Here is a 23,510-nt window from a genome sequence, read left to right as displayed (position 1 = left end):
CGCGGACGGGCGCCTCAGGAACCGGAGGAATGGAGGAGCGCGCTGGGAATGCTCGTGGGAAATGGAGCCATTTTGGGCAGCGCAGGAGCTCCGGCGCATGAAGCCAACGCTCGCTCGAACTTGGAGCGTGGTCGGCGCAGTGCTCCCGGCACATCTGTGACGCTGCAAGGGCGCATGGTGAGGGGGCGCGTCATGCTGAAACGAGAAGACGCGATCCAGGTGTCGATGAAACCGTCGGCCAGGCCCGCAGCGCGCGCGCGATCCTTTTCTGGCGCGCCAATTGCACCAAGGATGCAGGCGCGCGGTGGAGGAGCATGGCGCTGGGGGAGAGGGCGGATGACGTTGTCTTGGCAGCTGCATCCCGGCAGCTGCTCTCCACAAGCCACAAGCTCTGCAGATGTGCAGCAACGACGCGCCCACCGCCGGCCCTTCCTTCTGCGAAAACCACCGCCTGACCTCCCCCAGCCAGCGCCAACCATCCTCGCCCCGCCTGCCAATCCGCCCAGCCTCTTCTTGGTCGTGCCGGCGCCCGTCACCCGCCACAATGCCAGCCGATCTGGTGTCGCCGCCGCCGCGGGCCCGCCGGCACTCGCTCTCCGACGATGAGGACAGAAGCTCCAGGCGCGACAGGCACCGTCGAAAGCGGGCGTCGCGCAGCCCCGACGACGACCGCGAGAAGCACCACCGCTCGCGCCGCCATCGCGACGATGACTCGCCGGCGCGGTCAGACGACGAGCGCCCGGCACGCAAGCGCGGGAGGGACCGCAGCCGGGAGGGACGACGTCGGAGCAAAAGCAGGAGCCGAAGCAAGCACAGGCACAGGAGCCGCAGCAAGGACGCCGCCCGGGACCGGTACGAGAGGAAGCGCCGCTACGACGATCGTTCGACCAGCCCGCGCCGCCATCACCACCACCGCTCGGAGCGACGCAGGGACCGCCACGACGCGTCGCCCCGCCATTCGCGCCGCAGCAGACACGACCGCCACGACCATCGCTCGCGCTCGCGCTCGCCCAAGCGCCATAGGCCGTCGAAGAGCGCCTCGCCGCCCCGCAAGCGCTCCGCGAAACCGCTTCCCTCACAGGAAGCCGCCTACAAAGGCACCGGCGACGGTCCTGGCGAAGCTGGCGAGCCTCCCATCGAGAAGCAGAAGCCCAACTTCAAACAGACCGGTCTGCTCGCTCGCGAGGCAAACACCGTCACCGTCGCCGGCACGAACATCGTCCTGAAGTACAACGAGCCGCCGGATGCACGGAAGCCGTCTGCGCGCGATGATTGGCGGTTGTTCGTCTTCAAGGGCCAGGACTGTCTTCAGACGGTGGAGCTGGGGAGTCGTAGCTGCTGGTTAATAGGGCGCGAGGCTGCTGTCGCAGACATGCTCGTCGAGCATCCGAGCACCAGCAAGCAACATGCCGTGTTGCAGTTCCGCCACACGACGCGGGTCAACGAACACGGCGACAAGGATGCGAAGGTTCGACCCTACCTCATCGACTTGGAGAGCAGTAACGGTACAATACTGAACGGGAAACAAATCGAGCCGACGCGGTTTGTAGAGGCCATGGATAAAGATGTGATAAAATTTGGGCTGAGCGAGCGGGAGTACGTCCTGATGCTTGCGGGAGCATAGTGGGCAAGTCATCTTTGAGCCTGACATGCTTCAACGAACGATAGGCAGTTTACTCGATAGGCTGAGTAATGTTTAACATTGGAAACGATTCCTCGGTCCCATTTTGCCTGCAACGGTGGCCGCGGTGACGGTGGTCCAATCAGCCTCAACACCACCAACGGCGGAACAAGAACATTGCCAATCAACACCTCACAGCCACAGCTTCGGCCGCACTCAAGATTCGGCCCTTTGAACCAGACGTTCGAAGGTCGACTTAGTCGAGCTCGATGCGGCAGAGGCTGGAGCTGCATCTCTCGATCCCTCGGGCTGCAGCGGGTTTTAGACTTTTGGGGCCTCTTGACAAGCTTGGTGAACCTTCTTTATCCGGGCTAGGAGGGGTCTGTCTCTGGGCGGCAAATAGAAAACTGGGTCCGGGAACAAGAGGCAAGGTGACGGCAAGGGCCGAGGTGGGTGGGGGAGCAGTGGCGCCAACGGGAGAAGTGAGGGCTACTGCACCGAACGGACGTACCTCCGCGGACTGCGATGTGGTGATGCGATGCCAGGAAGGTGGAGAACGGGGCGAGGCAAGAATCCAGTTAGTCGATGCCCCGTTTAAAGCGTTCTGACCCGTCCCGCGGCTCAGGGAAGCGATAGAGCGGCTCGCTCCCTTTCCTCTTTGGGGCACATTTGGGCGTCGGCCGCAGCGGATGATGCTAGAGTGCATGGCCGAGCCACGGCGGCGGGTATGAGCAGTCGGCCCGAGCCCTTGTGCTGCTTGCCGCAGCTGCAGCCGGCATCTGAGCCTCGGAGCGACTTCGTGCTGGTCCTGCCTGGCCCCATGCTGCTTGCGCAGTGAGACCAAGCAAGAGCTACAAGCAGCTGTGCACAGTACGTATAAAGGGCGCCCCGCTTTCATTCCTACGCTACCTACGGCCGGACCGGCTCCCCGGCGAGCTGAAGGGCGCTTGCCTTGCCGAACAGCGCCTTTCCGGATCGAGTTAATAGGATGAGATTTCGATACCAGCTGTTCGAGCCGTGCTTGCCGACGTTATTGTATCATTTGACGATGCGCCACAGCTGTTGCCACAAATCTCGGCCGTTCTTCTGATTCCGCATCCGCACCAGCCTCGGAAGTATCGCCTTTCTTCTCTCCGTCGCTCACGCGCGTTCTGTCCTTCGGCGAGGCGCCGCGCTACCTATTGTTAGTTGGTCGCGGAACCAAACCCAAAGCGGGATGCCGGTTCACGTTCGCGGACGTGCGCTTCCCGGCGCCCCGTCCCGTCCGCATCGCTTACGTACATAGCACAACGCGCGCGCGCTTGCTTACTCGCGGTGCGGATGGGAATAATGCGCCTCAGGGGCATGCGAAGTTGGAGCCGATGCACGGTGTGGTGGATGCAACGGAGGCGAATGGCTGTACCTCCGTTTGCATATGAGCCGCGGCGAGTGAGTGAGGCGAGTACTTAGGGCCGGGAGTTGTCGCTCGGGTTTCACCTTGGTACCGCTGATCTACACTTGGTTTTTCTTTCTCTTGTTTCACTCTCCCAGCACGGCGGGTCGCTGACTCGCGGCAGTAATCGGAATTGCCAAGCTTGCCTTTGCAAAGAGACTGAACTACTTGCGTTGGTACGTACATTCTGACGCATTTGGATACTTTGGAAAGTCACATTTGCGTCCAATTATCGCTTCAACTGCCCACGGATGGACAGTGTAGTATTTTTGCATCGGACATGGAAGGACTGAATCTCATGCGCAACCGACACCAACCCTGCTTATAATAGCAACGAAGATCGCAAGATCCACTTCCTTGAGACTCACCTCGCCGGTCTTGAATACGATCTTCTGCACACAGCGTACTGCCACGACGCTCGCGGCCATTGAAGCTTGAAGATAACATTCGAAGACGCCAATAGTGAAGCTTGCTACTGCATACCTACCTACCTACCTACCTACCTACCTTCCGCAAGATACCAACGCCAAGACCAGAGGCGATCTGCAGGTTTTATATACCTATGGAAAAATGATCAGACGCTCGCCAAGAAGCGTCTTGCACTGCTTCCCCGCTCTCACGAACCGCCCGACGGCCTGATCTTACCGAAGACGTTTAAAGAGACGAACTCGATGGTTTGCCTGATCAAAGCGTTTCGTTGCCGCCGCCGCTGCTCTGACCTCGCCGCAACGGCCAAAAATCACGACTAGGGGAGAGCGAGAGCACATCCCGAATGCACTGCGCACTATTAGGACACATCGTCGGAAGTCTACCTGATACCGCCTTGACCTTTACCCACGTCTTTGCAATCTCTTTCTCTCCAGGATTGGGGGGCCCGCTGGGATTGGATATCATAGTGATCTTGTAAAGAGCCACCATTTGGTGGTGTAAGGAGTCGAAGGCGGCCCTATGGTGCAAGGAATGGTAGTGGGAGCAGTCTGCGCTTTGTGCATGTGGGAGTACAAAACTGGTGTTGAGGTTGTGCGAACCGTTGACCATCTCGAAGAGCAGTTTCTGGTCTTCGCTTTCTTGATCAGCATATTCTTCGTGGCGAGGATGATACCTTTGAATGCTAGCAGATGCAGAGGCGCCCACCGTACGACACCTCCTGCAGCGGTTTCAGCCCACTCCCCTTCTTCATCTTTTTTTTTTTTTTTTTTTTTGCACGACAGCGCGTCCTAAAGAATTTTCATGGCTTCCTTACACCGGTCGTATCCTACTCAAGACGTTGCGTGGCGAATAACCGTAAAGTGTCCTTTCGTTGATGCGTAGTTTCGCGTACGTGCGTTCGTCAGATTGATCGCGACCACTGGCCTTGGGGTCCAGAAGTACCACTTGAAATGCGGGCTATTGCACTAACGCACAGCGAAGACGATCCTTTGCCGGTGGCAAGAATGAGTAACGTCCGGGGTCCAGCGAGGCACACTTTGCCATGGCCCCATGACGGCCCAGGGACGCCCCGCCAACACTTGCATTTGACCCTATCGAGGACCCATGAGGTGCATGGCAATTGGATTCAGCAATTTCTCCAGCCGGTGAGGATAAGAGGCGGGCATGGCGGAGCCCGAGTGCGGCGTGGTTATACGACCAGAAGCTGCATGTGGCGTTATCGGGTCCGGATTTGGCTCTAACCTCTTTTTCTTCTTTCGCAAGGCTGATTTAGATTCATCTGTTGGACAGGCGCCAAGATCAAAGGGTCGTGCTCGTGACGTGCAGGGCTGTGTGCTACGTAGATGGGCCGAGACAAGCGGAAAGGTAGGGATGCCATGAGGGCTGACGCAAGGATGAGGTGGAGCTGCAACCACGGGCGGGCCGCCTGCAGGGAAGGATGGCGGCGGCAGAAGATCAGCGTGCAGAACGGAGCCGCCGTCAGCTGGATCAAGCGACGGCCAAGCTGGGTTGCTGGGTTGAAGTGTCCGGGTGGTTGCCATCGAGGCCGGGGAGAAGCAGCCGACACGGATTCCCACATGTCCTGGAAGGAATACACAAATGCGGCGAGCAGAAGCGACAGCAGTGGTAAGTCATGCACTGGAGACATCACGAACACGACACGTGGTGATAGTCGCACAGGTCTCGCGTTCGCATCGGGATTAACACGAGCAGGCAATACCTCCGGGACAGATTCAGAAGATCTTGTCTGCCTCGTGCCGCTGCTTGGCGGTAGCCACCTCGGTGTTGGCATCTGGAGGCTGATGCTTGAGACTGCTTGTCGGGCTTCCAAGGCCTTGGAAAAGTCTTGGTGTTGTCCGTGGTGTAGTCAGTGGAGGAGTTTCCAACATCGCTCGCGTGCGATGGAGGTCCAGCACCAACGAGTGGCGGCGGACGCTTTACCTGAAAGTGAAGGTGCAACGCGCGTAATCGATGGACAGTGAGGGCGGGAAGTTAGGGGATGTTTTCAGCGATGTGGGAATAAGCTCGCAGGCTAGCCGTGATTGGCTGCACCTTTGCACGTGGGCTGTCTGATTGGCTGCCGCCCCTTCAACGCTCTCCCACCGGCCTCCTCCGTTGATGTACGCCACCAATTGCGCCGACTTCCTCTTGGCTGCCCTCTTACACTCTCTTCGCTGCGGGAGCCGCTCTTGGATTCGTCTGGCGCCGCTTGGCAGGGCCCGGCCGCTCTGTTGCTGCATCCACTTTGCCATGACCCAGCATCGAGACGCTTCCGATTTGCCCTGCCTCCCGCGCCTGACTAGTCATCATCTCCTGCTCGTGCAAACATGCATCCTCCTCATTGGCTTCCCATTGCTCCCACGCGTACCACAGCCCGGCCAAAGAGGCGTTTTCAGAAAAGCCCCGGAAAACGCCTCGTAAGGTGCACTCGCAATGCTCTTTTTGCACGCCTGTTTCTGTTTCTTCGCTACTTAAGACGTCCCTGCCGTGTTATCGGCAACCCTTCTCCCGCCGTGCTGCCTCCGCCACTCACTGAACCCCAAGCCTCACCCGCCGAGCAACCTGCCAACCATGGCCGCTCCGGTCGTCCACAAGACCGCTGGCGGAAACGCCGCCTTCCACAACTTCCACAACGACTACGGTACGCTGTTCCCTCGTCCAGCGTCTCGGCTGTGGATACTAACTCTTGCACAGCCCACATTGCGGACCCCAACGAACGCAGACGCCTTGCACTCGCCGAGATCGACAAGGCACCCTTCGGCTGGTATCATGTGCGCGCCATTGTCGTCGCAGGCATTGGATTCTTCACGGATGCATTTGATCTGTTCGCGATAAATCTGGCTACGCCTATGCTGGGCGTCGCCTACTGGACCCACAACAAAGGCAAGATCCCGGAGCCGGCCGACACTGCCATTAAGGTGTCTACTAGCGCCGGTACCGTCATTGGCCAGGTTGGCTTTGGCATCCTGGCCGATATGGTCGGCCGCAAGAAGATGTACGGACTCGAGCTCATCTTGATCATCTTTGCTACGCTGGCCCAGGCTCTTTCTGCTCCCTCTCAATCCATGTCCATCGTCGGCCTCCTGGTCTTCTGGCGAGTGCTCATGGGCATCGGTATTGGCGGCGACTACCCCCTTTCGTCCATCATCACCTCTGAGTATGTAGCCATGATAGTCCTGCCCCAACAGCCCGCCTCTAACTGAACTGCAGGTTCGCTACTACAAAGTGGAGAGGAGCCATGATGGGTTCAGTCTTCGCCATGCAGGGTTTTGGCCAATTTGGTGCTGCCATTATCGCGCTCATCGTTACTGCAGGCTTTAGGGAGTCGCTCGAGACAGCCTCCTCGGCAGCCACATGTACTGGTGCCTGCTCGCTGGCGGTGGACAAAATGTGGCGTGTTCTCATCGGCTTTGGCGCCGTGCCTGGCTGCATCGCCCTCTACTACCGTCTGACCATCCCGGAGACGCCCCGCTACACCTTCGATGTCGCCCGTGATATCGTCAAGGGCGGGTCCGACATCAAGGCTTATAAGGCGGGCGAGCACCAGGGCCACCCCGATGAGATCACGCGCGTGCAAGCCATGAACGAGGACTCCCCCCAGCTGGAGGTACCGCAGGCGTCTTGGCGCGACTTCTTCGCGCACTACACGCAGTGGAAGTACGGCAAGGTGCTCCTGGGCACGGCGGGCTCGTGGTTCTTCCTGGACGTGGCCTTTTACGGGCTGGGGCTCAACAACTCGATCATCCTGACCGAAATCGGCTACGGCACGAGCCACACGAAGAACATGTACGAGTACTTCTTCAACACGGCCGTCGGCAACCTCATCCTCATCTGCGCCGGCTCCATCCCCGGCTACTGGGTCACGGTCGCGACGGTGGACACGGTCGGCCGCAAGCCCATCCAGATCATGGGCTTCACCATCCTCACCATCCTCTTCTGCATCATCGGCTTCGCCTACCACAAGCTCAGCTCCAGCGGCCTGCTCGCCCTCTACGTCATTGCCCAATTCTTCTTCAACTTCGGTAAGCCTGTTTTCCCTTTCCTCGCATCCACCTTTCCTTCTTTGTCGGCGAACAGAAACTGACACTTCTCCCGGCGCAGGCCCCAACGCAACGACCTTCATCGTCCCCGGCGAGTGCTTCCCCACGCGCTACCGCTCCTCATCGCACGGCATCTCGGCGGCGTCAGGCAAGGTCGGCGCCATCATCGCGCAGGTGCTCATCGGCCCGCTGCGCACGCGCGGCGCCACCGCCGACAACGCCTCGCCCTGGCTCAACCACGTCATGCAGATATACGCGCTCTTCATGTTCCTCGGCATCGGCACCTCGTGGCTGATCCCCGAGACCAAGCGCAAGACGCTCGAGCAGCTGGCGGGCGAGGTGCCCGGCACGCCCGAGTACGACCCGCGGCACGGCAACAACGGCAGCCGCCGGGGGAGCGCGAACGAGGAGCTGGGCGGCGAGGGCGGCACGAGCGAGTCGTATGAGAAGGGCGAGGCGGTGTAGATGTGCGTTTTGTGATATCCATTCTCCGTTTTTCTTTTTTTTTTCTGGCCTCCTGCAAATGATTGAAGTGTTGGTGTTGTTGTTGTTGAGAGGGCGATGAGAAAATAAAGAAGAACTAACTGGTTGGTTGTACTTTTGCCCTTGTTTTTCGGAGGCCTCTTTTTTCACCCAACAGTCTCTGTTGGGAGTTTGCCCCATGGTACAAACTTATTTGACGAGTCCTCTTGGGAGGACTTTATCGGTTGTGGTAATATCAGTAGAAGTGGAAGGGGAAAAGTTATGAGACTATGGAACCCTATGAGGGACTAAAGGATCGGTAGGAAAAGCATTGGGATCAATACGCCACATGATTTGATTGGGTCCGTAGTCCAACACTACATAACCGCCCTCCTTATTCGCCTCGGTATCCTTATTGCAGCTGTCGATGGGCCTTTTGAACTCGTGGAGGCATTCGGACTCGACGATCGTGTACGGCGGGGGGTGGTACTTCGCGGGGACGTCCATGTTTTCGATGTACAGGTTCATGTAGATGTGGTAGATGACATTGTGCGTGAATTTGCTCTGGGAGCTGATCGATTGGCCGACCCTGAGCTTCCAGCCATCGTACTTCCGGCAGAAGTCCGTAATCGCGTCGATCATGGCCTTTCGTTTCGTATCCTGGCCGGATTCGTAGCAATGCTGCTCCGGCCCACCTTCCCGCTGGGGCTGATTTTGAATTACGTCAAGCGTATTCTCCACCTTGCGCCAGCTGCGGCCCAGGCGGCGCTGCAGCTGGTGCGGCGGCATCAGCGCCCGCCCGTTTGGCTTCGGATCCAAGTCCGCCGCCGGTGCGGCAAAGGGGGTTTCAACGGCGGCATCCGACGTGGCCGTGGCCGTGGCGGTTTCGTTCGCGTGTCCCGTCTGGCCGAGAGGACGAGGAAAGGGACCGGAGAGGGAAGTGCCAGGAGAGTCGGAGGGGGCCGCAGGGCTCATGGCAGCCGGGGAAGCCAAGGCGACTGACGCAGCCCAGGCCACAAACGCTGCCTTGAAGATCATGGCGATGACGTGATTGGGAGTGCCACCGTAGGAGGGGAATGGTAGGCTTGAACACTTGGAAACGGATGGGATTTCGCCAGCCTTCTTATACTCACTCCAAAGCCCATCCAAGGGTATATTCATAGACAAAAATCGATATCAAAGCAGGGTTGGGCTGGTTGGTACCAAGGGTCAATGTACCGCATATGGTGTCGGCCGTCTGTCCCATGGAACTTCGAACGCCCAGCAAAATCTAAACCCTACCCAAGTCCGTAACAGCACACAGGATAAATAGAGCATAGCTTATTTAAATCCATAGTAGTACCACCGCACGGCGTCTTGCGGCTTTGAACTGTATAGAGCTTGAACTAAAAGAAAATACATTAATCGTCACGAGTGGATGCTCATCTGTGTTAACTACATGTACACATTAGGCAATAAGCGGTCGATCCATGCGTTCTATGGTTGGAGATGTGCACTGGTGGGTCGCATCGATTCATGGGTGGAACGTGGTCTTGAGAACACCGGTACTGCAGAGGAAGTCCCTGAAAAAACGAACCAGCCACGTTGTGGGGCAAGAATCTCTCACATTGAAAGCACGATGTACTATTCATGACGAGCAATAATGAAGAAACAAAGTTAGATTTTACTCGAAGAAAGCTGCACCAGCATTAGAATACCAAAGGGGATTCTGTAGCTGCACAGCTCGCGCGCACTTTTTCTGCGTCTACCTTCAACGCCAACCGCGTGTTCGGCAAGAGTCTCTGTCTAGGCGTAATATCTACCGAACACGTCAGTAATCTGCGTGGCTCATGATAGATTCTTCGGGACATACCTAGGCTCATCAAACACATGGTAACGGTGACCTCTGACGCCCTCACCTCTGAATAGCGTCGGGAAGCGAAGACCGTACGGGACATCGTTTTCATGGATCGTCTCATCAGAGCCCTCCGGCTGGCCGACGATGAACTTGCCGACCTGGAGCTCTGTATCGGTGATGGTGCTCCTGCTGACTCTGGCGTAGCCGGCACGCTTGAGATTCTTGTAGAGTATGTACTCGCACCATCGATCCCAATCGCTCGGGTCAATGTCGCGCATCCCGCTGGTTTCGCTGACGTACGTGTTGTAATTACCCTCCTTGGGCTTGGTGACGAGGTAGCTGAGCAGGATGCTGGGACGAGGCGATGAGCCCATGAGCTTGGACAAGTATTCGCTCTGGAGCCTGCGGTCCTCCGGGTCCTCTTCTTGGCCCGAGTGGAAAACGAAGACGTCGACCAACTCGCCGTAGCAGTCAAGAGTCGCGTGGATGGCTGGAGCCAACTCACCGACAGGCGACGGCAGCAGGTGATGCGTCGAGTTAAGGATGGGGAACTTGGACAGCAGCGCTGCACCCCAGGTGTGCTTGTTGGGACCTGGGCCATAGTCGACGTACATTCCAAGGTCCTCGGCCATGTACTGAGTCGTGTCGCGATTGCCCATGATGATGCGCTCTGTATCGCTCTCAAGCAGACCAATGACGTCGACTTCCATTTCCTTGATCAGGTCACGCATGCGGCGCTCAGACGACCACATGTCATTGTCAAGGGTGAAATGAATCGTCCAGATACCGGCAGTGATGACCTTGTCGTTTTTGTGGTAGGGCGTGTACTCATATGACGGGAAACGCAGGTATGCAACAGAAGCCCCGAGCGCCTCGAGGGCAAGCAATACATAGAGGTAATACGACCGCGTCTTGCGGGAGGTGGGGCTTGCAGGCTTGCGGGTCTTGGCACTAGCAGCCCCATGAGTGCCAACGGCAGCAAAGACGCCGGCTCCAATGAATAGCATGGTCGCAGTCATGACCCAGTCGGTATGCTCACGCATCAAGGGACCACCCGGGACGAAGGCGTAGGCAACGACCCAAACATGGGCAAGGACCAGGATGTTGTAAAGGAGGAAGCCAAGTCCGAACGTGAGTGCCGGGCTGTGGCGGGCTGCGGAAGAGATCAAGACCGGCGCAACCGCCATGATATAAGCGGCCAGAGTGAGGGCCCCGTAGTACCCAAACCAGTTCCCGTTGGTAGTTAGCACAGCAGCGCCAACAGCACCAATGCCGTACAAGGCCCAACTTCCGGAGAGCCTTGGATAGAAGAGACCAATTGCAAGGCCAGCCCCCATGGCGAAGAGAGTGTATGCACCGTGAGGAACCGAGAGTGGCCCGCGGACCGGGTATCCTTCCCAAACCCAGAGGATCATTGTGCTAGTGTCCGAAAGCAGAGAGTGCATGGCAAAGAAAAGGCCGGCGAGACCAAAGCCCGCCAAGGTAGGCGAGCCTTTCTGAGGACCAGGAGCAGGAATGTCTGCGCCGCTGCTGGCCGTCAACCGAGTGGAACGGAAAATGGCCACAACAGCCAGAGCAATTCCAAGCTTGTTCCAACCACCATTGGGAGCGTGCATGATAGGCCAGATGGGGTTGTTAGTCCAGAAGGCAAACTTGGCAACGCTAGACATGAGAAGACCAAGAGCAAAAGCCGAAATACGAGCCTCCAGGCGGTGGGGCTGGGAGCGTTCTGCGTAGAAGGTGGCCGCCCAGGAAAGGCATGCCATCCAAAGACCAAAGCCAACAGCAAACAAGCGCTTGTCTGGGGCGGTGACCAAGTAGGAAAGCAGTCCAGACAGGGACAGGAGGTGCGTGGTACGAAGGTTCCGGATTACCAGCGACCGAAGAGAGCGGATCCCAAGCAGGAAGGGCGATAGGGTACACATGATTATGACTTCGTAGCCAGAAATGCCCATGTACCAGAGTGGGAAGTCTGCCATGGTTAGTAGGGATTTGAGCCAAACGTAGTAACGGAATACTTACACCACACGAGCAGGCCGAGAGAGGTCAGCATCGTCCAGAAGACGAACTGGACAAGGATCAGTTATGTGAAGCCATTTTGAAACGACCAGGAAACTTACCCCGTTGTAGACATCTGCAGCGGCATCAAAGAAAGCAGGCCAGTGGAAACCGGCGGCATAGAGATCAGCAATCTCGCGGTTTTTCCTGCACTACTTAGCCTGGTTGAATTTGTCATGGAAGCGGGGCACAACATACTCTTTCTCCGCAATGCGTTCGGCTTGAGAGTTTCTGCAAAAGGAGGATTATCAGAGTTTGACTTTGGAATGGCTTATTTCTCCTGCCTAGAAGCTATCTACTTTGGAAGCCGTGAGACATACCCTCTGCTGACACCTCTGAGGTCCTTGACGACGATCTCGAAACCCGAGAAGTCGAACACGGTGACTGCGTCGAAGGCGACATCAAGAAGAACAAGACTCCACTCAAAGAAGGCGTAGATTGTGTAAGCTTTGATGTCATGTTAGCTGACGCATGGCCGACGCTGGCACGCTCGACTTACCTCCTGCGACCTTGTGGACCTTGTGCTGGATGAAGAAGTAGACCAAGGGCACAATGTTGGCGAAGAAGCTTGTTGCAAATATTTTGCGGTATTTAATGGCCTTCACGTTCGGCGGGCTGAGGACGTAGCAGCCGTATGTCCATGGAATGGTCGCAACCAAGTACGAAATCATGAAGATGTCATGCCAATCATGGTCGTCGGTAGATGTGATGTAGGTCCAGCCGCCGCAGGTCAAAGTCCGGAAGATTCCAACGCCGGCAATGAACTTGGGCAATGTCGAATTGGGCTTCGCCGTGAGGACGTACCACAACGCGACCAGCGCAAACCTCGGACCTGGTTGGGCGTCTTAGCAGCGGCGCAGGCACCTCGCATTTGTAGCATCGTACCGGCAGTCATGGCAATGAAGAGCTGGAAAACGCTGCGCTCGGGGTAGCGGTCGCCAATGGTGGCGGAGACGGACGGGAACCATTCTTGCGGGTAGCCGTAGTGCTCGTTCTGCACGATCTTGTGGTAGTGGAGAGCCCTGTGGACGATGCGTCAGCCCCGTTCAACGCGCCCATGGCTAGAAGGCTCCTCTTACACTCCGACGATGAGAGCTCCCAGGAATGCGGCTGAATGTCCAGTCAGAACGGTCGCCTATTCGGCTGCGGGGGCAGTCGCGGGCATACCATAAGCGACTACGGTGTGTGTCCATGACACCCACTTGCCATTGAACTATGCGGCAATGGGAGATCAGCAGCTGCGGCGCGTAACATGGCATCGCGGGTCGAAAGGCGGGGGCTTACGGCAGCGACGGTTTCGCCGTCCTTGTACTTCGCCATAGCTTCTTAACAGCTGGCCATGCGACGGAAGCCGGAAAGCAACGAGGGGAGGACGGGCTAAAGAGCGTGGGGAACGCAATGGAGGAGGTCCGCTCGAGACCGAATGGAGCGCCAACGGCCGTAGAGGTGTGGATTGGCAGAAGGTCTCCTGAGGCTGCGCGGGTAATGGAGCATGAGCGAGCGGCGCAGGGCCGTCGGCTGCCGGTCGACGCGCCGCCGGGCAAGCAGGGGTCCGCGTCTTCCGTGCGACGCAGGCCCGTGCTCAAAAAAGTTCCAGTCGTCAACCGCGCATCCACCACAGCCCCATCATCCCCGCCGCCAGATAGCCCAGCCTCTTTCGCCACGCCAAATCCTGCTGCACGTCTCCGCGCAATCCATAAACAGCACCGAAAATGTCGGGTGCCGACAAAGCCCGCTTCTATCTTGAGCAGTCCGTTCCGGAGCTGCGCGAGCTGGAACGGAAGGAGCTGTTCTCCAGGGTATGTGCAGCTGGCCGACGCTTGAGTGCATGCAATGCGCTGACCTGGCACAGGATGAAATCACCGCCATCGCAAAGAAGAGGAGCGAGTTCGAGCACATTCTCAACGGCCGAGGAACCTCGTCACCGTCCGACTTTGCGCGCTACGCCGAATACGAGATGAATCTGGAGTCGCTACGGAAGAAGCGAGCAAAGCGCATGGGAGTTAAGGCTGGCGGTCACAGCGGGCAGCGTCGGATCATGTTCATCCTGGATCGCGCCACAAGAAAATTCCACGGCGACGTTGCGCTCTGGTTCCAGTACCTCAGCTATCTGCGTTCGCAGAAATCCACTGGCAAGAAGATGAAGGAGGTCCTGACATCGGTGCTTCGAATGCACCCAACTAAGCCGGATCTGTGGGTGTGGGGTGCCCGCACTGCCTTGGACGCCGACGCCGACATGACGAGCGCAAGAGGGTACATGCAGCGCGGATTGAGGTTCTGTAAGAACTCGAGGCAATTATGGTTGGAGTACGCAAAACTGGAGATGATTTACGTCGCAAAGATTGCAGCTCGCAGACAGATCCTGGGGCTTGATCAAGAGCGGAAAAAGAAAGAGGAGGTGGCCGAGAACCCGGACGCAGACATGATTGCGCTTCCTGACGTCACGGCGGAAGACATCAACCCTAGTTTGGCCAAGGATGATGGTGTCGACGAGGTGGCCCTGCAGAACCTAGCCAACACGCCCGTGCTCCAGGGTGCTATCCCACGGGCCATCTTCGATGAGGCGATGAAGCAATTCCAGCATGACCCTAGGCTGGCCGAGCAATTCTTCGACATGTTCGCTGAATTCAACAGGACGCCATGCACTAGGACTCTGCTTCAGTACATTGTGGATACCCTGAACAAGAGGAACCATACCGCCCTGTCAACCCAGATTTGTAACTTCAAGCTACCACTGTTCGGCCTGGAACCAACCTCTGCAGAGTTCCCGAGCGCGCTTGGCAAATCTCTTCAAAGCATCAAGGCATCTCTACAGCAATCCCCACAGACAAAACAGCAGCTGGCTGAGAAGGCCATGTTGTGGATTCTGCCTATCATACACGTGGAAGACCTGGATGACGCACTGCGCCAGGTTCTATCCGCGTCTCTTCGCCAATATGTCCGCTCTTTGCAGGGTGAAGATCAGCTGGCTAGTGCCGTCGTTGGATTGCAGCAGTCGAAGCGGACAGAAGACGCGCGCACTCTGGTCGAGTGCTGGTCGAGACAGTGGCCCGGTAGCGAGCGCCTAATCCAGGCTCAGGCATCATTGGAGGTGTGAGAACATATTCCATATACCAGCCGCAAGACGTTCATGCCACGTGCTTGGAGCGCAATGGTCATACCACCTATCATTACCTCAATAGTCAGGACTACCTCCTTTCCGCGCACTCTTCTTGCTGCTGTTAAACTTCTTTGTCTTGATCCTAGCTTCGTTGCTTGCTTTTTCGCTGGAAAAAGGATCAGCAAGAGGAAGAACGGGCGGTCAAGAAAGCACGTACAGTTTTCGGACCCGCTCCTTTTGCTCTTCTGATGTCTCACCGGGTACGGTGCTTTTACCAGCGTCCACAATCAACTGGTGGAGTTTCCGATAGCAGGCATGAACGTTATCAGTCTGCTTCCTGCTGTCATCTGACTGGATGACCAGGGCATTGGAGTTGGCCGCGTAATGGCGGGAGGAACGTATCTCTTGATGAAGGAGGGCTGGCAGAATTGGCAGCAGGGCGTCGAGAGGAACGCGCAGAGTGGCCTTGGAGCTGACTCTGGGAGGGTGTCAGTAGTTGCCTAGATAGGAAAGCCAAGAGTTTGGTACTTGTTCACGTTTTGGCCACCGGGCCCCGACGATCTACTAAACGAGACATCGCAAATATGTTTGGGAATCGTCTCCGGATCCAGCTTCTGCAGCCATTTGCGGGCAGCGGCCAGATCGTCCTCAGATGCAGCGTCAGGTTGGCGACGCGAGGCCAACGAGCGGGACTGCAGACTCTGCAGCACGGGTCGCCGCGCCGGTGCCACGGTGGCTGCTGCCACTGGAAGCAGACGGGCTGGCCGCGGGACTAGGCGGCGCAGCAGGCGGAGGGCAGGACCGTGTACGTGGGCCATGGTGCGGTCGACGAGGGCAACGCTGGGCGAGCCGGATTGACTGGAGCAGCGAGCAGCGAGCCCACAAGCTGGTCGCGGCGGCGCACGTCAGACGCTGGTTGCGGCCTCAGGCTCGAGCGCGGGCGTTGCCGCGGGCCGAGCTGCCCGAACTCGCTCGAGCGATTCTTTTGCGTCTCCCATTCCTCCCCCACCACACCTTACCGCCTCGCATCCTCTGCTGCTCAGCCCACTCCTCTCTGAACGGCCGCCCGCCGCAACAGACACCGCCCTCGTGCCCCCGGCCTCTGCCTCAGCGTCGTGCCCTCAGCCCAGCGTCTGACCGTAGCGCCGCCAGTGTTGCCTCTTGCGCCCGCGACCGCCCGCAGCCAGCCCGCCCGCTCTCCACGTATGCTTTGAGTTGAAGCGTGGCCTGCATCCCCTCCGCGGCTGTCCGCTAAGCGTAGCTTTGCCTAGATGACGACCAGAAGCCCGCCTGTAGAGCCTGAGGAATTTCGCGGCCAGACGCTGACGCCCGTCTCACCGAAGCCCATTCACTATCCTGCGCCCGCCAACATACCCGTGCTTGAGAAGCAGATGGATCCCGTCTTCAATGACACGGCGACCCACTACCCGCCCGATGACGCCCAGCACGACCAGCAAGACAAGCAGAGCACACACTCGTCGGCCGACTCGCTGTATGCCGACCAGCCCGCCGCAGAGCCGCCGCGCGAGCCGCAGCAGCAGCAGGACGACGAGTACGCGCGGTCGCTGGCGTTTGAGGATGGAGAGGGCGCGGATAATCAGGATACCTCAAGAATCCAGAACTTCGCACATTCGAGCTCCGTCCCCGCTGATGCGCCCAGTGACGCTGCCCAGCCGCCCTACACCAGCCAGCCCTATGCACCGCCCAACGGCAATGACGGCGGCGTTGACTTCCAGGCCCTGCTGGATAACCTAGCCAATGCCTCTGCTCCTGCCGACCAGAATGCTCAGGCGCAAGCCAACCCATCTCAAGTGCCTGCTCCGTCAGCCCAGACCTCTGCGCTGCCCGGCAATCCCAACCTCCCTCCTCGCCCTCCGCCTCAAGAGAAGCCCGCCACGCATCCCAACTACACGCCCGGAGATGACATTCGCTCCTACCACCCCCACAGCCAGAAGAATCCCGCCGCCTCGTACCGCGCCCAGCCCGGCCTGCCGCCGTTGATGACCCAGGGCCAGGCGCCGGGTGCCGCCGGCGCGCCCTTGTCCCAGGCTGGCTACCAGCAGACCCCTGTTTCGGCCATGTCCCAGCGCACCGCCAGCCCAGCAACCCCCACCTACCGCCAGCGCGACTCGGTCGACCGCCGCCTAGACCGCGACCAGGTCGACGACAGCGACGTGCCGTGGGGTCCTGACGTGCAGAAGCTGTACGACGCGTTCCTGCAGGATGAAAGAGTTTACGTGACCGAAGGCCAATGGGACAAGTTTCCCCCCAACTCGCGCCTGTTTATTGGTGGGTTTTCCAGACCAGCAGTGAAGGACGGTGCAGGACCTGACCGTGCAGGCAACCTACCAACCGAGAAAGTGACCAAGCGCGACCTCTTCCACATCTTCCACCGCCATGGCAAGCTCGCCCAGATCTCCATCAAGCAGGCATACGGGTTCGTTCAGTTCTTGGATGCCGGCGCCTGTCTGCGGGCGCTCCAGTCAGAGCAGGGACAAGTCGTGCGTGGCAGGAAAATGCGTGAGTTTACCAGCCTGTGCTGTCCCTAACTATGCTGACACGTCCAAGACCTAGAGATCTCCAAGCCCCAAAGAAATACTCGGAAGGAAGATAACCCGACCCAGCGTAGTGACCGCAATGGAGCCCGGCGAAGGTCACGATCCCCTGACTACACCCGTGGCGCCTCGGCAAGTGCGCCGAGGAATGTAGACAGATACACAGGCGCAAATAGCGCCTCACCTCGCAGGGATGAATTCCGGCGGAGCAGAGACGACTACCGCCCGGGAAGGTCACCATCGCCCCGTGGTTACCGGCGCGGTGGCCGTGACCGCAGCCGCGACCGCTATGATGGCCGCAGAAGAAGCAGATCAAGATCGCCCTACGGCCGCAGTGGGAGATACAGGAGCCCAACCCCTCGTCATGATCCTGATGACGAGTTGACCCTTCCTCGGAGGCACCCCAATGATGTGCCCGACGTGCAGATCCTTGTTCTGCAGCCTGGTGAAGTAGACAGGAACTTCATTGCCTGGGTGGAGCGGAGCTTCCAGGATGTGGGTGTTCGCGCCGACGTTCTCCTCTTGAGTCCGCGCCTGGATGAAGCAGCAGTTGTTCGACGCCAGATTCTTGAAGGTGTCCATGCCGTTTCACGCATGACGCGCCTCTGCCAGCAGACCGGGAAAATTCCTTTGCAAGTCTTCAACCGGAGTGCTGGCCAGTCCAATGTCACATTCGAAGGTGAGCCCCGAAGAAGCTAGTCCACCACGGCGTCAATTTCTAACAGCCCTACAGAATACGACAACCTCGATGTGCCTGTCTGCGCTCAACTTATCCGCCGTGCCAAGGAGCAGAGCATTCCTCCTCCAACACCGACCTACCCTGCGGCTTATGGTATGCCTCCTCCACAGTACGGTATGCCTCCCGTTCCAGCACCTGCGGCCTCATATGGAATGCCGGTCCAACCCGCCGCGCCGTCTGCTGCACCTCCTGGTGCTGGATCCGATCTATCCAGTCTCATTCACAATCTCGACTCCAATGGTCTCCAAAAGTTGCTAGCAGGCATTCAACAGCAGCAGCCAGCCGCCCCTCAGCAGCAACCTCCCCCAACCGTCCTCACCTCAGGCTCGACTGGCATGACACCTGACCTCGCTCGCCTTTTCGGCGGCGGCGCTTCTGGACCTCCGCCGTCTGCCGCCCTCGCGACGCAGCAGCAGCCGACAGGGTACCCCCCGCAGCAAAATTGGCAGCAGCCCGGTGCTCCCGGCGGCCCCATCAGCCCGTTTGCTTCCCTGCAGGGCAACCCGGCCCTGGCAGGATTTATGCCGTCGCAGCAGGGGCACCAACAACCACCACCGCAGCAGATTTCTTTCACTCAGTCGCAGCAACAACCACAGCCTGGAGCGGTGCCGCCTCCGGCTGGGGATATGCAAGAAATCATGGCGCAGTTGGCAAGATACCGGCGCTGATGATGAATAAGAAAACAAAAGACTGCGATTGTACATAAACTAAGAAGAAAATAGTCTCCACTACTGCTTGATTAATACATTAGCGAACGGATGGGAAAGTTGCTTTTTTGTTTGCCTTTTTTTTCCTCTTCTTTTCCTCTTGGTAATTCCAGGAAGGGTCCACGTTGATGGCCTTTTCTTTTCTCCTCTTTTCTCTTCTTGGTAGATGGAAATGGCTGTGGTTTTTTCGTGGCTCAACAACTTGGGACGCTTTTTTATTTGTGATGACTAGTCTTCCACCCGGGATGTTTCTCTGTTTCTCTTTTCACTGGATTACGACGGCTTCTCGAGTTCGTTTTCTCTTGTTACTATATTTCCCTCTCGTGAGCGTGGCGTGTGCGTCCTCTGTATAAAAACGAGCGTGTCTACTGCGAGCAGAGCGGGAGTCTTCTTCTTCCTCCTTCTTTGGCCCTCTCTCCCCCCCTCGTATACGTGGGGTTTCCCTTCGTTAATTGGGCTATAGGAGGTCTGAGGAGGTTATGCGGGCCCTTTCTTTCTTCTTTCTTTCTTGTTTTTCAAGCGCTCTGACCTTTTTCTGTTTTCCCTTTCCTTCGTGGACTTTCTCCTCCTGGACAGACAGGCAAGTTCGAAGGCGATCGGGTGGAGAGTTAAGTCATATTAAAGACACTGTGGAGGCGTGGAGAGTAAGGTCCAGCGCGCACGAGGTATATGGAAGTAGAATTGAAGAACGATTTCCGCTTCTCCATTTACCAGCCGGCGATACTCATTATTTCTTGTTCATCAACGTATCTTCCCCCCTGTGCCTGTCTGTCTTCTAGTTGTACGACTTGCTGTGTGAGAGAGCGGGGACGTGGGATTGTAAACTACTACTGTTACGCATACGCGTGGCCGCAGAAGCTCGAGAAAGAAGAATTTTTATTGTAATTACCAACATTTCTTCGTCCTCTTTCTCTATCGTCCCTAATTCGAGGAGCACCCGAAAGTTTTGGAATTTTTTTCATCGGCGTCTTCAAGACAATCTCCCTTTCTCTTTTTTCGTTGTTGGCCGTCGACGCTCGTCCTCGTAACGAATCCGCGCCGGTCGCGTTGAAGATCTCGTATATTGGATTTAATCACCCAACACGAACATCTTCTCCACACACATGCGCTGGCAGTAGAGAAAGGAGAAAGAGGACAGAAAAGGGGACACCAGGTGGGCGGGCTCCGGTGCGGGCAGAGCAGGACTTGTGGAGCACGATCATGCCACCTTGAAGGGGGAAGGGAGGGAGAGAAACGTAGATCCAACGGCGTGTGTGTGGCGGGCGGTCAGCCCGAAAACCCGCTTCGACACCCGTTACTGGTTGGGATGATGTCCGTATACATGCGCGTGTATTTTGTATATCTTTTCTTTTGATAGAAAGAGACGAAAACTCAAACCTGTCCGAGAACAAACATCTTTGAGTGAGCGACGGATGCCAAGACATTATGCTAAATAACTTGCAACGAGAAGGAAAGACACATGTAGGCAACTGAGAGGAAGAGTACATGCAAGAGTACGCCATGCAAACGCCGTAAAACCAGATCACTACGCGGTGAGCGTTCGGTGCCTCTGTGTAGAGGGTGACGTCTGTCGGAGGGAAAGAGACGAAAAGCAAACCACCACCACCTCTAGTTGTAAGGATGGAAACCCGAGTATGAGAAGGGAGAGAAAATAGAACAGACGAGATGGAAAAAATAAGATAAGACCAAAAACCCCACAACAAGGAGCGAGTGTTCCCCAACGTCTCCTGTTAAACGTCACTAGTTTCCGTTTTCCCCTCCCCATTTAGCCTACCTGCCTGCCTGCCTGTACCGAGATGTTGTATGTAAACCGTGCGATAGTCCCCGAGTTTAAAGACAAACCCAAAAATCAATAACAAAAGCACCGCAGCAATCCCAAAAAGAGGCCATCCCAGAACATGTACGAGCGGTCATGGAAGTATTCCCGTCAGAAAAGCTCTCCTCTCTTCTTGCTCACGGCCACTATGCGCCCAACTCCTTGCTCTCCTCCAGCTTGAAGTTATTCTGGTGCAATCCATCCAGCGCCTGCCTGCCTTCCTCGGTCAGGTCCGGCTTGCCGTTGGCATCCGTCGCGTTCGAGAAGAAGCGAGGTTTCCACTCGCTCTGTTTCTCCTTCCGCTCGGCCGCCTTCTCACGCTGGCGCTCCTCCAGCTCTTGCTTGCGGGTCGTAGCGAGGGCATACTGTTTGGTGGTGATGGCTTCGGTCACACCGCCCCAGAACTTGCGGGACTCGTTCGGCAGCTGCACCTCCTCGGGAGGAATGATCTTGGGGACAGGGTAGAGCGGGCTGACATCGATAAGGAGTATCTTCTCCTGTGCCAATGAGACGTGTTAGAAGTTGTTGAGAAATCCTGATGGGCTCCAAAACTTACCGCCGCCTTGCTGACGGGTTGGCTGCCAATCGAGTAGTAAATCTTGTCATGCCAGCTGCCCTCGATGCGTGCCAGGACATCCTTGTCCGCGACATCCCTGATCCTCGTCTTGTCGTCCTTCTCCGGGTCGTAGGTGAAGATGACGCCCTCAACCCTATTCTGCGTCTTGCCCAGCCAGCCTTCCTCCAGATAGTGCAGGATAACTTTTATCTTCGTCTTCGGGCAGGTGATGTAGCAGACGTCTGCGACTGTGACGCTGAGAGAGCCTACACACCATGTTAGCGCCTGACAGTCTTGAAATTTGACAATACATACCTCTCAACAAACCACCCAAGTGGGCAGCGGGGTGTGTAAGCTGGTACTGCTCATCATCGCGCTTGCTCAGCGTGATGAAAATGCCCAGGTTGTGTGCACCAGGTGTCACTCTTATGCTGGTGCCGGTGAACTTTGCGCTGAGCTGATCATAACCCTTGGCGGTGATGCCCTTCTCCGGGCAGTCGACCCAGAATGCCGAAACCGGGGGATGGTGGGAGGTCTGCTCGGTCAGGTACGAGACCTTGACAGTTTTCCCGGCGGATGCGACACTCGAGGCGCTGCTCTGCGCGGGCCTGTCCTTGGCCGATTTGAGCGGGGGCGAGGTATCCTCGATTTCCCAGTTACACTGCATTCCACATTAGCCCTTCCGCATGAGGAATCTCGTTCTGTTGAAACCACTCACTCTAAAGAACTCGCCCAGGGCCGAGTTGTAAGGCTTGCAGGGCTTGCCTTTAACGTATTTCTTCCGCCGCTGTCAGCGCTTCATGCCGTATCGTCCAGCCGCACAGAATCATACCAAGTCTTTTGTGAACCAGAATCTAAGCGTCCCAAGCATGCGTCCGAGAGCATCTTCCGAGTCACCGATCCTGTCGCATTTATCAGTCACCGTCCCCCGGAGTGAATCTCAATGTCCGGACTCACGCAATGAAGGTCTCCGGTCGATCCAGGTAATTCCAGTATTCTGTGCAACGTCAGCACCTCCATCTCACTATGCTTTTCTCCCATCTGTCTTTCTAGGGTGCCGTTGCGCTCGCGCTCATAATTTTCTCCTCAACAAAAAAAGAAGGCCACAACGGGTGTAGGGAAAGGGTCGCCAAACGTACCCAAGTTCGGTGTCGGTTCCAGCAGCTGCGCGGGCAGCGAGAAGCGGACAGCGGCGATGTCGGAAACGCCCATGAACCTGCGTGCGCGCCAAAAACCCGTCAGCCTTTCCTGATCTTGGTAGCGAAAAGGTCATGCGCCTCGTGCTCGGACAGCTCCCCATCCCCCTGCGGGGCGGACTGAGCGAGCCCCTCTCCAGAAGATCTCGTATCGCCACCCCCTCCGCCTCTTTCGTCTCGTCGTTCATGGGTTGTATGGGCTTCGGGATGATGCGGATACGCACTTTCTCAGTATGCCGAGGAAGGTCTTCAGCTTGGAGCTGTCATCGGGGGCTTTCTCAGCGACGGCGGCGGAGGCGGGCGTGGCGGCGCGCGAGGGCTCGGCGGAGCTGGCGGGCGTCGTGGTGTCGACGCCTGAGGACGAAGAGGCCATGATGGGCGGGGATGTGTTGATGTGTGGCGGCGGTGGCGGCTTGAGGGATGTTGAGTAGTGGCTTGTCGGAGGGGAAAGGGAAAAAGGGAAAAACAGCGGGCCTATGGGCTTTTGGGGCGAAGGGGGGTTGAGTTTCCTTTAGAGTGACGCGTCTAAATGCGGCGGAAGCGAGATTGAGGAGAAGAAAGGGAGGTGTGGGAGGTGCGCGGGGGCTGGTGGAGGATGCGCGGAGGCGGTTGTGACGACGTGCGGCTCTCAGCGGCGAGCTAGGCGTGCTCGAATAGTGTGCATCTGCTGCGGTGCACCCCAGGAGGGGCCTTGGTCGTCGACGTCACGCTCCGCCTGCGGGCCGAACAGGGATGTGCTCCAGCTCGCAGCCCGTTTGCAGCGCCTGGGATTCGACGAGAGCTGCCACTGCGCTTCTGTCGCAGCGAGAGGCCACGCGCGGACGCGCCTGGACGGCGCCCTTTATCTCCCGCTCGGCGGTGCGTCGCACCATGCGCTTCCGCCCAGTTGTCGCTGTGTCGGCGCCCCGCGGCCAATCAAGCATGCACATTGTCCTTCAGCTCGCCCCTGCAACCGCACGCCC

The 23,510-nt window shown here is 57.6% G+C and overlaps 7 protein-coding genes across 7 annotated transcripts; 4 read left to right on the top strand and 3 right to left on the bottom strand.

The window, feature by feature from the left end:
• Window positions 1–544: 544 nt before the first annotated feature.
• Window positions 545–1,624, top strand: SLS55_005642 (uncharacterized protein; the record flags this gene model as incomplete). The annotated part of the gene is made up of 1 exon (XM_066777088.1): window positions 545–1,624. The coding sequence occupies one exon, from the start codon at window positions 545–547 to the stop codon at window positions 1,622–1,624; it is 1,080 nt and encodes a 359-aa protein (XP_066632930.1).
• Window positions 1,625–6,053: 4,429 nt separating this feature from the next.
• On the top strand, window positions 6,054–7,987 carry PHO5 (acid phosphatase pho5; the record flags this gene model as incomplete). Its single annotated transcript, XM_066777087.1, has 4 exons — window positions 6,054–6,123; window positions 6,177–6,639; window positions 6,693–7,504; window positions 7,584–7,987. The coding sequence occupies 4 exons, from the start codon at window positions 6,054–6,056 to the stop codon at window positions 7,985–7,987; spliced, it is 1,749 nt and encodes a 582-aa protein (XP_066632929.1).
• A 285-nt stretch (window positions 7,988–8,272) lies between these two features.
• SLS55_005640 (uncharacterized protein) lies at window positions 8,273–9,207 on the bottom strand (the record flags this gene model as incomplete). Its single annotated transcript, XM_066777086.1, has 2 exons — window positions 8,273–9,068; window positions 9,203–9,207. The coding sequence occupies 2 exons, from the start codon at window positions 9,205–9,207 to the stop codon at window positions 8,273–8,275; spliced, it is 801 nt and encodes a 266-aa protein (XP_066632928.1).
• A 562-nt stretch (window positions 9,208–9,769) lies between these two features.
• Window positions 9,770–13,199, bottom strand: CWH43 (the record flags this gene model as incomplete). The annotated part of the gene is made up of 11 exons (XM_066777085.1): window positions 9,770–9,782; window positions 9,837–11,793; window positions 11,844–11,889; window positions 11,942–12,026; window positions 12,078–12,110; window positions 12,200–12,326; window positions 12,379–12,711; window positions 12,765–12,901; window positions 12,959–12,989; window positions 13,047–13,092; window positions 13,164–13,199. The coding sequence occupies 11 exons, from the start codon at window positions 13,197–13,199 to the stop codon at window positions 9,770–9,772; spliced, it is 2,844 nt and encodes a 947-aa protein (XP_066632927.1).
• A 392-nt stretch (window positions 13,200–13,591) lies between these two features.
• UTP6 (U3 snoRNP protein) lies at window positions 13,592–14,976 on the top strand (the record flags this gene model as incomplete). The annotated part of the gene is made up of 2 exons (XM_066777084.1): window positions 13,592–13,678; window positions 13,732–14,976. 2 exons carry the CDS (start codon window positions 13,592–13,594, stop codon window positions 14,974–14,976), a joined length of 1,332 nt encoding a protein of 443 aa, XP_066632926.1.
• Window positions 14,977–16,250: 1,274 nt separating this feature from the next.
• NAB3 (nuclear polyadenylated RNA-binding protein 3) lies at window positions 16,251–18,619 on the top strand (the record flags this gene model as incomplete). Its single annotated transcript, XM_066777083.1, has 4 exons — window positions 16,251–17,499; window positions 17,548–18,213; window positions 18,268–18,366; window positions 18,570–18,619. 4 exons carry the CDS (start codon window positions 16,251–16,253, stop codon window positions 18,617–18,619), a joined length of 2,064 nt encoding a protein of 687 aa, XP_066632925.1.
• Window positions 18,620–20,942: 2,323 nt separating this feature from the next.
• On the bottom strand, window positions 20,943–22,921 carry SLS55_005636 (uncharacterized protein; the record flags this gene model as incomplete). Its single annotated transcript, XM_066777082.1, has 8 exons — window positions 20,943–21,293; window positions 21,353–21,618; window positions 21,668–22,013; window positions 22,071–22,130; window positions 22,185–22,254; window positions 22,310–22,349; window positions 22,492–22,568; window positions 22,773–22,921. 8 exons carry the CDS (start codon window positions 22,919–22,921, stop codon window positions 20,943–20,945), a joined length of 1,359 nt encoding a protein of 452 aa, XP_066632924.1.
• Between the last annotated feature and the right edge of the window lie 589 nt (window positions 22,922–23,510).

Source organism: Diplodia seriata (assembly GCF_021436955.1).
Source record: "Diplodia seriata strain FDS-637 chromosome Unknown scaffold_5, whole genome shotgun sequence".
NCBI classification, from domain to species: domain Eukaryota; kingdom Fungi; phylum Ascomycota; class Dothideomycetes; order Botryosphaeriales; family Botryosphaeriaceae; genus Diplodia; species Diplodia seriata.
This window is presented reverse-complemented; position numbering and strand designations above follow the sequence as displayed.